Here is a 14,046-nt window from a genome sequence, read left to right as displayed (position 1 = left end):
GCAACGTCATCAGACTCCTCATGATCAATACTCATAGCTCCAAGACGATCAATTGTTACTAAATGATCAGTAGTCAATTCAGTCTTCTTCATCACCTGATAATCATCAGAATTGAACTTAAGCTGATTGTCATTGTTGCCATTATGAACCTCACCATTTAATTTCCTTTTAACTTGCTTCGAAACAACAGTGGTCTTGCTACTTTCGCCATCTCCAGCACCACCTTCAGATTGGTTTTCATAATTACCTATGACCTATACAATAACACCCATTGCAATCAAAAGAGAAATACATGATTTCCTGAAATTTATTATCATTAACTAAAACTTTCTGCATAAATTACCATTTGTCAAATAACATATATAATATAATATATCTGACATCTACAATAATCTAATATCACAAATGTCAGAATGTATAATAAGTTATGGTGTTTATTTCAAATCAGAGACCAAAATATTTATTGAAACAATGAATTTTACAACATAATCTAAAAAATAATTTACAGCATTCAAACCTCCAATGGATTGGCAATTGTTTCTTCAGTGTGAAATGCAGAAATGATCTCAAGATCAGAACAGATCCTGAGAACCTGATAGCAAGGAAGTCCATTCAACGTTAAGCCAACTATTTTGGAGACCTTGAACAAAAGTTCCTTTCCAACAACTTTCTCTTCAACTTCAGATGGATAATAAGCATCAAACTCTTGCTTTATGACAGGACATATCACAGCAAAAACAAAATTACTGTTAGATACAATTCTGAAATCAAAATGTTTATCTATCATGACAATAGACGATAAATTAAACACACCTCTAAATCAGAAAACACACGTTCAGGTGTGAGTTTCATCAACTCCTGCACCTCTGAGTGATTTAACACAAATACATCACTCTCATGACCATCAAAGACCTCAACATTTACCCGATACCTATCAAAGACATCAATCAATAAATTAATACAATTTTTCTTCTAATATCAAAGATAAGAAATAGCTATATCTAATAACTACTAACTAATGACTAAATACCTAACATGAATTACTTACCTGCGAATCATGGTGTAGAAAAACCGCTGGCAGGTGACACTCATACACACCAGTCCGAACAATCAATTCTCCATGACATATACAAGATGGATATGTCCATGCTTCATTTTTCAGCGCATCAACAATGCCGCCATGGACAATATAAATAGCCTCCTGTGAAAACTGTAATATTTAACTTATTATCACTTTAATTTGGAATAAGCATAAACATACATGAATGACTATAAATTTACCCCATCAGATTCACTGAGTTGAGAGATAGTTTTCTTTGGGTGCAAATTCAGCATGTCTTGTTTCATATTAACTTCAGGAACACGAGGTCGAAGGAACTGAACTGGCTCATCAGTCCGAATGCCTCCCGCATAAAGACTACACATAGCCATAAAACAATCAGAAGCTTGTAAATTTTTTGCAGCATTAACATCCTAAGAAATCAAAGAGTTTAAATAACCTGTTTGTAAATGAAGAAACAACCTCAAAGCCTGGATTGATGAATAGCTTAGATGTGTGAGGAAGAGTACGCATAAATAGAAGACCTAAAAACATAAAAAATTAAATAGATTTATTAGTAATATCAAAGACATACATTCACAATTTGGAAATATATAAATTGGCAAAATTGAAATAAGATTAATAAAAAAAAGGATTTAAAACAGGTTTAACAAATGAGGAAATTACCATTAACATTTCTAACTTGAATAAACTGAAGAATCAACACAGGCCTCTTAGTCCAATTAGAGCAGAGATTGAGCATCAGCAACTCAGCAAGTTCTCGATATAAGAAACAACGCATAATACCCCTAATTTATACACATACAAAGAAATTTAAACAATGTAGAACAACAAAACAAAATTCAGAACACTAAAACTCCAGCAAATAGAAATAACGATCAGAGTATGAAAGTACACAGAATCTCTAAGTTCCACAATCATCATTTTGGTTGTCATTCCTTCCGTGACAAAACGCCTTACAGCTGATACAGATGATACCACCCCAATGAAATCTAAAAATAATCAAATAAGGTTCAGTAGTGTTCATAAAAAAGATAGACAAAGAGAGCTAGGGATACTAAGTAACGAAATAATAGAAAGACAAACAACGCTAAGGAGACTAAGTTATAAAAATAATAGAAAGACAAACAATGGTAAATAGACTAAGTTACAAAAATGACAAGTCATTTCTGCTATGTCATCATAAAAACATAAAAACAATAAAAGAACCACAAGTTTAGATACATATACCTGATAAGTGTGAAAAGATTCCCCTGCATCTTTCTATGTATCCCGTATCGAAGAAACTCCAACCCTCGCGAGGGATGGATGTATCTCCATACAGAGTGAGGATGGTACGTGTACTAAATACAAGTCGATAGCCATGACTTGTGCAGCGAAGCTCACGAGTATTAGGAATCACCTTAAACAACGATATCTTGTAAACAAACCCAGTAAATATTTCTCCCCTGAGCCTATGATCTTTACACACAAAAGCTTGAATCTTAGAACCCTATATAAGTAAAACAAATGCTAAATTATTCTGCTCAATAAAAGGAAATGCAGATAAATCAGCCAAATACATAAGCATATATGTAAGCATAAGCCAGAAATTGAAGACATCATAAATCATAAATTATACAGTAAAGGAAAAGATGAAAACCTCCTTGTCCAGCAAAATCACTTCTGTGCAGGATTGAACAGTTGGAAGATATCGAGCAGGAGTGTTCCACATTGAAATAATGCGAACCTTCAAATTCCAAGACGATTTGTCAAGATTAATATCCATAACATTATCAAACTCGACCACATCCACCAAATTGTTCACGATATTGCTATTCCTATTGTTATCCATACTTCAAGAGAGAAGTAACAAACTCAAGGGAAAATATGAACCAAGAAACAATCAGAAAGAGTCTTTGGTGGTCTCACAATCTAGACTTGCATCTTGCACATTGCATAGTTGTATTTATAATAGGAAATAATTAATTTTTAAATGCTTTAGTGTCAAGGACAACACATGCTGTCATAGTTCAATCAATGAAGCAAGTAGAGTCAGAATGGATAAGTGAAATTTTTAGAGGAAAAGGTACATTAAAACTGCAGATTGAACACAATCAGTGAAATCAATGAAGTAAGTAAAGACAGAATGGATGTGATATTTCCAATAAAGATTGACTCAAACTAACAAAAAGATTTCAGTGTCAGACTTTAGGATTTAGACTTAATTTGTATATCAAAAAAAACTTCACTGAGATTAATAACAGAGATTTCAATGTCAGACTTTGGGCTTTAGATTTTAAAATTGAGTGGACAGAAACAGTAAAGAATGAACAGAATTAGTGAAATTTTCAGAGCAAAAAGTACATTAAAATTGCAGATTGGACACAATCAGTGAAATCAATGAAGTAAGCAAAGACATAATAGATGTGATATTTTCAATAAAGATTGCCTCAAACTAACAAAAAGATTTGAGTGAAAATTTCATAACAGAAAGTACATTAAAGTTGCAGAATAACACAAACAGTGAAAAGGTTAAAATGATGTCAAAAAAGATTTCAGTGTCAGACTTTGGGATTTAGAGTTTACAATTGAAAGTACAAAAAAAGGTCAAGAATGAAGAGAATCAGTGAAAATTTCAGAACAGAAAGTACATAAAGTTGCAGAATGCACACAAACAGTGACAATGTGAAAATGATGTATCTAAAACCAATCTAATATAACCATTCTTAAAATCTAACTCATAGCTCAATACTCAAACAGTCTTTTATGTCAAAATCTTTTACATGACATCAGAAATAAAGAGTGTCAAACAGTCTTTGATTTCAAAATTGATCAAACCAACTCCAAAGAAATAAAGTACAATATCTGCTATTGTAACCAGGTACAAATTTAGTTAGCAAGTAATAACAATTAAATCATAACATAGTTCATATCCAACTTACTACAAAACATGTACTTTTTTTTGGAAATATAAAAATTATACTTACAGTGGCATCACCCAGTAAGTACAGAGAAGTGAGAACACAGGCCACGAACAGAAGAATTGAGCAGTAATAACACACATGAAACATCAAAGAGTCGCACATAAGCTATTCAGGTGGCTAAATAACTCAAGCCTTCATCTATGTTGAATCCAAATGCTTGATTTTCATCTTGCTAATTTCCTGTCTTTTAACAGCAGCACCGACTGCTTAAAGCATTGGGAGAGAACTGACAAGTGTATAATAGGTTTTCTAATTTCTACTTTCTATTGGGCTTTAGTTGTTTAAATTGGGCTTTCTGAACTATTACTCTTTGTCCCATTTTTCTAACTCTTGTCCACATTCTTTCATTTTTTTCACACGGTTACCAAACTTTTATATTTATTTGTTTATTAGATCTTTATGCATTTTAGGTTGTTAAGATATATATTTTTTAACAAACAAAGGTTATATAATGGGAAATTTTTTTGGGTCGATAACAATTGGTTGTGTTTGGTTTTTGAAAGATAATTCAGTTATGATTATTTTCTTGTAAACTTTTGAGTTTTAAATTATAGATATAGTATTCATATCTCAAAAATTTATTTTAGAATAATATTATTTTATTTATAGCGACTAAACCGGTTAGACAACGGTTCAATTACGGTTGAACTAATAAATGTAACACCCCGATTTCGGCGGCGTCACTTTAGTAACCAAAAAGAAACTAATGCGGAAAAACGTGAATATTTTTTTTTATAATGAAATAATAACTGAAAGAAATGAAACTCAACAATAAAAGATAAACAGAGCTAATATACAATATAAAATACAGCCCCCGCTGTAAGTAGCAACCTCGTCACGAGTAACCTCCAGTGACGGAAAGAAAAGTGTAACGCCCGTAGGCAATATGTACAGACAAAATAAAAGGTAAAGTGTCCGCAACACAAACCCTCAAAATGAGAAGAAGTTGGCCCAATCGGCCTAAATGAAGACCTCCTAAGTCCAACCAACTCTCTGTGATTCCCGTAAAGAAACCACACAAAAAGCTATAGGCGGGAAACTACCCTGTCCCCAAAGAAACAAAAGATGTTCAGAGCTAAGACTCTACTCCTACACTAATCCTATCTCGAGGAGCTCACACCAGCACTAAAACCTACATGCTAGCATGATCGTCGTCTGAATCTGAATCCAGAACGACCAAGTCTACAAACACTATCCGTCCTCCCCTCGCAACCGCAATGCGCTCCGGTACTGGACTCACGGGCTTTGGGCCCGAACCATGATCATCAATGGTAGCAACGGTGGGTGTGCTGGACTCTGATGAATGCACTCCCACAGGCTCCTCCTCGGAGGGGTCCTCATCATCCGAAGACGACGGTGGCGGTGGTGCTCCCACTCCTGGTCCGCAATGCACTCCTGGCGGCAAGTTGAAGCTGACAGTGCTCCTCCTCAGTACTCCTTCCATCAAGTGTCCTACTCTGTCTACCCTATCCTCCATGATCCTCCCCGAGTACGTCGCGCGATGGCTAGCGGGGTCTACCACCCACGCGCCGGGGTCATCCTGGTCTATCATCTCGTATCTAGTCCCCCCCGAAGGGTGGACCATCGTGAACCAATCCGCTAAAGACATCTGGCAATGGGCGTAGTCCGCCAAAACACACACAGAAGACGCGAGGGTCAACTCCAAAGAATTACGTAAATAATAACACCAATAGGTACAGATAAGAGATTAGCCACTTAGGCTTATAGCTAGGGATAACATCCTAGGATTGCATATTTCATAATGAATGTAAACAATAGTAAATCACAGTTAACATGCATCAAATAGAATTAGCAAGTATCAGACAAACTCAGCAACTAAGTCAGTATGCATGCTGCATGAGATGCAAATGACAATTGTAACACCCCAATTTCGGTGGCGTCACTTTAGTAACCAAAAGAAATACTTAAGCGGAAAAAACGTGAATTATTTTTTTTTCGACAATATAACTAAAGACAGAAAGCAATAAACTTTCCAACAAAAGATAAAAGAAACTACTATACAACTATATATACATGCCTCGCTAAATACAACCACGTCACGAGTAACCTCCAGTGACGGGTGACAGAAAGAGAGTAACGCCCGAAGGCAATATGTACAGTCCAAGGTAAAAATACTGTGTCCGCAACACTAAACCTCAAAATCTGAGAACAAGTTGGCCCAGCGGCCTAAGAAAAGACCCCCTAAATCCAACCAGCTCTCTGTGATCTCCATAGGAAACCACACAAAAAGCTACCGGTAGGAAACTACCCTGTCCCCAAAACTGAAGCATGACGGTCAGAGCATCGACACTACTCCTACACTAATCCCTACCCGAGGAGCCCACACTAGCACTCGATCCTACATGCTAGCGCGGTCGTCATCCGAATCTGCATCCAGGACGACTAAGTCGACATACTCAACACTGCCCTCTCTGTCCACCCTAATGCGCTCCTGCACTGGCCTCTCGGGCTCGGGGCCCGGAACGAGATCCGCGACGACAGCAGCAGCAGTAGACGGACTAGACTCCGTCGAAGCCCCACCTACTGGCACCTCCTCAGAGGGGTCCTCATCATCCGAAGGGGATGGTGGCGGTGGAGGTCCTCCCAAGCCGGGTCCACAGTGTACACCTGGAGGCAGGTTGAAGCTCACTATGTGCCTCCTCATCACCCCCTCCGTCAAGCGTCCGAATCGGTCGACACGGTCCTCCATGACCCGACCGGTGTAGGTCGCACGGTGGCCCTCGGGATCGACCACCCATGCACCTGGGTCGTCTTGATCAAGCATCTCGTACCTGGTCCCCCCCGAGGGGCTGACCATGGTAAACCAATCCCCCATACTCATCTGACAAATGGCGTAGTCCGCCCAAACACACACAGCAGACGCGAGGGTCAACTCCAAAGAATTATATAATTAATAAAACCAGATATAATTATAGGATAATAAATACTTGCCTCTCAGGCTTATAAGTTTTGGGATAGCTTCCTAGGGTTGCATGTATCACAATGAATATAAAGAACCATAAAAACAAGTAGCATGCCTCAAAAATAGGATAAACAGTTACCAATCACACTCAGCAACTAAGTCAGCATGTATGTTGCATGAAATGCAATGCTGGGTAACAAAATGCATTCCGGAAGAAGGATGGACACCATCGAGTCAGCCCTAACACCGGCCAAAGTGGGACCATTCCGCTCGGGCGTCTCTTACACCACACAAAAGTAGTCAGATCAGCAGTGAACCCGTAGGTCTGCCATTCCGTCTGCTACTGAGGACCACCGTAGTGTCCTAAATATGGAAATCCGGGTCTTATGACCATTTTGGAATCCACCGAGGTCCGGTATCACGTCGTGTATTAACCTCAAAATGAGTGCATGAATGCAAGTGATTAGCCAAACAACGTCTCCGACCTCACCCGACACGTCGCCACGTGTTCTAGATAACTTAAAGTCTCTAAAAGAATACCCTAAGGTAAATGTCGATTCTGCGACAAAATACAATTAATCATAAACAAAAGAGTGCAACCACTCACGACAACTCTTCGAGTCATCAATGCTCTCACGAAGTCTCACGCTTCTGTGGAGTCTCACACATTCACAAAGTCTCACGCTTCAGTGAAGTTTTATGCTTTCACAAGGTCTCACGCCTCAGTGGATTTACACACTTGCACGAAGTCTCACGCTTCAATGAAGTTTCATGCTGTTCACGAGGTCTCACGCCTCAGTGAAGATCCATGCTTTCCACAAGGTTTCACGCCTCAGTGGAGTATCACGCATTCACAAGGTCTCACACCTCCGTGAAGCTTCTCGGCTCATCCCTTGGATGGCTAAACAAACTGCTCCCAGAGCGAATGAGTATCAACATACCCAGAACTCGCAATCTTCTCAACACTTGGATCCGACGACACTTCTCGTTCTCCAAAACTAAACTTCAATCCAAAGCTTGCATCCGAGATTGTTATCTTTATTTAAAGGTTTAGAGGTTGTTTAATATCTTATGAATTTTCTTTGTAAAAATAGCTCCTTTTTAGTCTTATCGTATTCCCTATGAGTTTCAAAGTTCCCATAATCCCAAGTAATTCCCTGAGAAGGTCTCGATCCATTGGAGCATGACAAGGTCCGAACTCCGTTCGTCCTTTTAAAACTCTCTCAAAATCTCATAAAAATTTGGCATGACCTGCCCGTAAACCTCACTCTTCAGAATCTCAGGTACAAGTGGAATAGCATAAATAAAACAGCTCAGTCAAAAGCATAAACAGCATATTCCAACACATCCTAAGTTAACCATGTAGCACATAGCATGTGAATCATTTAGCACACAATATCATGGCATCAATTACTCAACAAGGTCGGCCGAAGCCTCAGAGAACAATTCAGACATTTAGCAATTAAGTGCATAACACATAAATCAAGTCGAACTTGTCGACACCTAAAGCATTATCTAGTAATTCAGAGAGTAGCCCTCACCGGTGGGTCTTCCAGCTTCTTCCTCAAAATGTTCTTCAAGCTCTTCTCCTTGATCTCTGGGAATCTCCTCAAACGAACCTTAAGCAAAAATCACAGAAATCAACACCAAGAGTCAGAAACTCAGCAGTCAAAGAGTCCTAGGGTTACACGGTACACTACTACCTCCGTGGTACGACAATCTAACGCGTTAAGACAAGTTTTCGAAAAATCGGATTCTCCCCCCCTTGATATAGCTCTCGGCCACTTCCTTTAATTGGGAGGGTCGATTTTTCTTCGATCAAACTTGGTTCCTAGGTTAACATAAGCCGTAACTAAGACGGTTCTAGGCTCGGAAAAATTTTCGGATCGAAAACTGATATAGGGGTAGTTTGGTCATTATTTTTAGCTCAAAATTTCAAAATTGGATTTTTGAAAAACAAATTGGATGGGGACGTCCACAACGACGTTTATGACGACAAATCCTACTAGCACTAAGCCAAGTCGATAGATTAGAGCGTAAAGGTTGCGACTTTGCCGAAAAATGGGTATTTAAGGTAGAAATTGATCCCGGCGGCATTTCGTCGACATTCGACAAAATCTAATCCGCAGAACACGCTCAGGAGCATGCAGGGAAGAAGTTTAGACACTGAAATCAGCGTATTTGAACAGTTTTTCAAAAACCTCAAAATTTTGAACTCAGAAAGTCGTAGGAGAAGTGGACAGAAACGACGATTCGAAGGAGAGTATAGTTTACCTACCTCGAGGTCTTCGATTAGTGACGATCGGTGAAGCAAACGGGCAAGAAACGACGAAGATCCGGATCTCTCTCTCTCTCTAGGTGCTCGCGGGTTTGGGGAGGGGAAATGGGTATTTTTTTGCAAAAATCTAATTTTCAAGCTATTTATAGGTTTTGGAAAAAGCGGAAAAAAGATTTTTTTTGCGATTCCGATTTTTCCTGCGCGTTCCTCTGCGCATTCTAAGATAGGTTCTGGCGACAGAATTCCAGAACTCAAAACAGGATTCTTGGAATTAAACCAAAAGATCCAAAATCGGCATAAGTCGGTGTAAGTCGGATTATCCCGAAAAACTACTTTTTGCAGTGATCGTCGGATGAGAAAACTTCCTTCTGAAGAAAGATTAGGAATGATGAGAGAAATAGGAGAACGCGGGTGGAATCTTCTTTTGCAGCTCCGAATAGAAAAAGTCTTCATCGTCTGTCGATCTTAGGTTTTCTCGAACTATCAGGGATTCCGTTTCGGCAAACTTCCGAGAATTGGAATTTGACGTTCGTACTTTCCAGGATTTCGCATCGAAATGATTGTTTAAGGACGGAAAAGAGAAGTTCTAACATTTCTCTGAGGATTTTTGGAATTAGTTTCCATCGTGTCCTAAAGCGTAAATTAACTATTCACTAATACCTTTGACCTAGGATTAAGCGTATGTTAGTCGTGCTATAACTCTTATCGGTTTTTCGATAAATTCTTGGACTTTTCCTGAACCTTTTTCCTTCCCAAATTTATCTTAATCAAATAACTCTTTTATTTTATTCACTTATCCAAAGCGTTAAAACTTGGGCCTTACATTACTACCCTCCAAAAAGAAAGTTTCGACCTCGAAACTTAAGGGTCAGTAAAAAGTTCTGGATACTGTTCCTTGATCTTTTCCTTCAGCTCCCACGTCGCATCGCCGGTGTCCTTGTTCCAAATAACCTTCACTAACTCGATCTCTTTTCCCCTCAACTGCTTTATCCTTGTGTCACCAATGCTGATTGGCGGTGTCTCGAAAGACAAGTTATCCTTCAACTCAATGTCATCCAGCTCGATGACGTGCGTCGGATCAGCAATATACTTCCGCAGTTGTGACACATGGAATACATCGTGAACGTTTGATAGAAAAGGCGGTAGTGCGATCTGATAAGCTACCGGTCCTACACGACGAGTAATCTGATAAGGTCCAATGAACTTTGGCGTCAGCTTTCTTGACTTGATTGCTCGACCAACTCCTGTAGTCTGGGTAACTCGCAGAAACACATGATCTCCTTCTTCGAATTCCAGGGTTCTGCGCCTTTGATCTGCATAGCTCTTCTGTCTACTCTGAGAAGCCTTCATCTTCTCTCTGATCTGTTTAATCTTCTCAGTTGTCTGTTGCAGAAGTTCCGGTCCTACTAACAAATTCTCTCCATCTTGATACCAACATAAAGGTGTTCTACACTTGCGGCCATACAATGCCTCATACGGTGCCATACCTATGGTCGTATGAAAACTGTTGTTATATGTGAATTCAATCAGTGGCAATAGGGTATCCCAACTGCCCTTGTTGTCTAACACGCAAGCTCGTAGCAAATCCTCCAATGATTGGATAGTTCTCTCAGTTTGCCCATCAGTCTGTGGATGATAAGCAGAACTTAATCTCAGCCTCGTTCCCAAAGCCTCATGAAGAGCTCCCCACAAATGTGAAGTAAACTTCGGGTCTCTATCGAAAACGATACTTGTTGGCACTCCATGAAGTCGCACAATCTCAGCTATATAAATCTCTGATAGCTTATCCACGTTGTACGTAGTTCTCACAGGTATGAAATGAGCCGACTTAGTCAATCGATCCACGACTACCCAAATCGAATCATATCCTTTTTGAGTTCTTGGTAATGCCACGACAAAATCCATCGATATGCTATCCCATTTCCATTGAGGTACATCCAAGCTTTGTAGCATACCCGCAGATTTCTGATGTTCCACCTTCGCCTTTTGACAGGTTAAACATGCAGCTACATATTCTGCCACTTGTCTTTTCATTCCTGGCCACCAAAAATTCACCTTCAAGTCCTGATGCATCTTTTTCATTCCAGGGTGAATGCTCAACTTACTTTTGTGACCTTCGTCCATTATCAACCTCCTTAAGTCAGGGTTGTTAGGTACGCAAACTCTACCCTTACACCGTAGGATATTGTCACTTCCTACCTTGAATTCTGGGTCCTTACCCTGAATTACCAAATTCCTTTTTCCGAGTAAAAATTCATCTTGTAACTGTTGGTCTCAGATTTCTTCCATCAATCCATTGGTAATCCTGATCATCCCGAACCTCAGTTCTCCCTCGGATACTCTTACGTCCAAACTCAAATCTCGGAATTGTTCCAGCAGTTGCAGCTCCTTCACCATCATTGACGAGATATGCATCTTCCTGCTCAATGCATCAGCAACAACATTAGCTTTTCCAGGATGGTAATGTAAGGTAAAATCGTAATCCTTGAGAAACTCCATCCAACGTCGTTGTCTCATGTTCAACTCCTTCTGGTCGAACAAGTACTTCAAGCTCTTGTGATCACTAAATACGGTGAAATTGCATCCATATAAGTGATGTCTCCAGATCTTCAACGAAAACACAATGGCAGCAAGTTCTAAGTCATGAGTCGGATAGTTCTTCTCATGAGTCTTCAGTTGTCGTGAAGCATAAGCCACCACCTTCCGATGCTGCATCAGCACACATCCCAAACCTTGATGCGAAGCATCACAGTACACTTCATACGGTTCCTCTGGTTGCGGTAAGACGAGTACAGGTGACGTCGTCAAACGTTCCTTCATTGTCTGAAAGCTAGTTTCGCACGCTTCGGTCCATGCAAAAGGTTGATCCTTTCTCGTAAGTTGAGTCAAGGGTCCAACGATCTTGGCGAAATTCTCAATGAAGCGACGATAGTATCCCGCCAAACCGACAAAACTCCTGATCTCAGTCACGGTCTTTGGCCGTTCCCATGACAACACCGTCTCTACCTTTGCTGGATCCACAGCTATACCTTCTTTAGAGATCACATGGCCCAAGAATTTTACCTCTTCGAGCCAAAATTCACACTTAGAAGGGTTGGCGTACAGCTTTGTCTCTCTCAACACTTGTAAAACCTGACGCAAGTGCCCTTCATGATCTTCAGCGTTCTTTGAGTAGATCAGAATGTCGTCGATAAACACCACGACGAATCGATCCAAGAACGGATGGAATGTCCTGTTCATGTAATCCATGAAGATAGCAGGTGCGTTTGTCACCCCAAATGGCATCACTAGATACTCATAGTGTCCATAACGAGTCCGGAATGCCGTCTTCTGGATATCCTCAGTCTTTACTCTGATCTGATGGTAACCCGACTTCAGGTCTATCTTTGAGAATATCGCAGCTCCTCGTAGTTGATCCATCAAATCATCAATTCTAGGTAGCGGATACCTATTCTTGACGGTCACTTTGTTCAGTTGTCGATAGTCGACACAAAGTCTAGATTTCCCATCCTTCTTTTTCACCAATAAGACGGGTGCTCCCCAAGGTGAAACGCTTGGTCGGATGAATCCCTTCGACAGAAGATCCTCAAGTTGAGACTTCAACTCCACCAATTCCGCAGGTGCCATCCGATATGGTGCAATCGAAATCGGTCCTGTTCCCGGTACGATGTCAATAGCAAATTCAATGTCGCGTACAGGCGGCAAACCAGGTACATCGCCAGGAAAAACATCCGCGAAGTCTCTCACAACTAGAATATTACTCACTTTCGGATTCCCTTTGCTCTCCAAATTTAACAAAACTGAATACTCTTGAGATCCTTCATTCAGAGAGACGCTGATCTGATTGGCGAATAAATACTCGGAAAGATCCGAGTCGGGAAATACCACTCTCTTTCGGCTGCAGTCCAGAAGACAATGATAGTGGGACAACCAGTCCATCCCTAGGATAACATCTAGGTTCTTGAGAGTTAGGCACACTAGGTTAGCATGGTAAACTTTATCCCTATAGGTTACTGGGCAATACATGCATGCAGTATTGGCAAGCAGAGTTTTGGCAGGTGTGGTAACTATAAGATCGAAACTCAAAGTAGTAACGGGAAGTTTTAATCTAGCAGCACATTCCCTAGAGATAAAAGAGTGCGTTGCTCCGGAATCGAAAAGTACAGTTAGGAGATTACCGTCAATCTCGCAGTCTCCCCTGATCAGACCATCAACCCCTTCAGCTTCTTCACCATCCATGGTGTAGACTCTTGCCTTGGCAGCAGGACGCTTCCCACGAGCAGTGTTAACAGCTGGTTCTGTCTTGGGTGCTCTGCATTGAGCAGCAGTATGCCCCAACTTGTTACAGTTAAAGCATTTGGGCCTCATGTCAGTACAAGCATTGGCATAGTGCCCAGGCTGCCCACATCTGTAACAGGTCATCTCCCTGTTCACAGTCTGACCTCCAGAACCTCCAACAGTACCCACCATGGGCCTATAAGATCCTGAAGCAATTCCTCTACCTGCAGGACGTTGATACGGCCTCCTGCTCTGAAATCTCCCTCTGCCTTGAAAATTTTGAGAGCCCGACCTCATCGGCCCTCCTGTTCCAACACGGTTAAGTCTCCTGTTCTTCATTATCTCCACCTCAGTGGCTTTCTCAACCAAAGTTTGAAAACGAGTGATTCCCAACGGTTTCACCGAGTCTTCAATATCGGGCCTCAGCCCATTCACAAAGCGCTTGCACATGTAGGGTTCATCGACCCCATTGCGGAAGAATCGAAAGTGCTTGGCCAACGATTCCAGCTTGGCAGCATATTCCGGGATGGACATGCTACCC

At 40.6% G+C, this 14,046-nt stretch overlaps 1 protein-coding gene across 3 annotated transcripts; it reads right to left on the bottom strand.

Annotated features, from left to right (window-relative positions):
- Nucleotides 1-591: 591 nt before the first annotated feature.
- LOC130714149 (uncharacterized) lies at nt 592-4,227 on the bottom strand. Of its 3 annotated transcripts, XM_057564044.1 has the most exons (10): nt 4,030-4,227; nt 2,703-2,789; nt 2,291-2,552; nt 1,956-2,052; nt 1,727-1,848; nt 1,500-1,584; nt 1,282-1,417; nt 1,049-1,210; nt 814-931; nt 592-709 (listed from the first exon to the last, which is right to left on the bottom strand). In XM_057564044.1, exons 1-9 carry the CDS (start codon nt 4,126-4,128, stop codon nt 914-916), a joined length of 1,068 nt encoding a protein of 355 aa, XP_057420027.1. In that variant the 5' UTR covers nt 4,129-4,227; the 3' UTR covers nt 592-709; nt 814-913. The 3 variants fall into 3 exon arrangements, with proteins under 3 accessions (XP_057420027.1, XP_057420028.1, XP_057420026.1); XM_057564045.1 differs by lacking the exon at nt 4,030-4,227 and having other exon boundaries at nt 1,049-1,201; nt 2,703-2,968; XM_057564043.1 differs by lacking the exon at nt 4,030-4,227 and having other exon boundaries at nt 2,703-2,966.
- Nucleotides 4,228-14,046: the final 9,819 nt, after the last annotated feature.

The sequence above is a fragment of the Lotus japonicus genome, chromosome 4 (genome assembly GCF_012489685.1).
Source record: "Lotus japonicus ecotype B-129 chromosome 4, LjGifu_v1.2".
Lineage (NCBI taxonomy): Eukaryota > Viridiplantae > Streptophyta > Magnoliopsida > Fabales > Fabaceae > Lotus > Lotus japonicus.
The sequence above is the reverse complement of the archived record's forward strand: the minus strand, read 5'-3'. Positions and strand labels throughout refer to the sequence as shown.

Bases quoted from the DNA above. Each gene is read 5' to 3' on its own strand.
- LOC130714149 (XM_057564043.1), bottom strand. From the start codon at position 2,894: ATGGATAACAATAGGAATAGCAATATCGTGAACAATTTGGTGGATGTG. The intron at 2,553-2,702 runs GTTTTCATCTTT...TTACTTATATAG, and splicing joins TGATTTTGCTGGACAAGGAG to GGTTCTAAGATTCAAGCTTT. The intron at 1,418-1,499 runs GTTATTTAAACT...GGCTATGTGTAG, and splicing joins GTTTCTTCATTTACAAACAG to TCTTTATGCGGGAGGCATTC.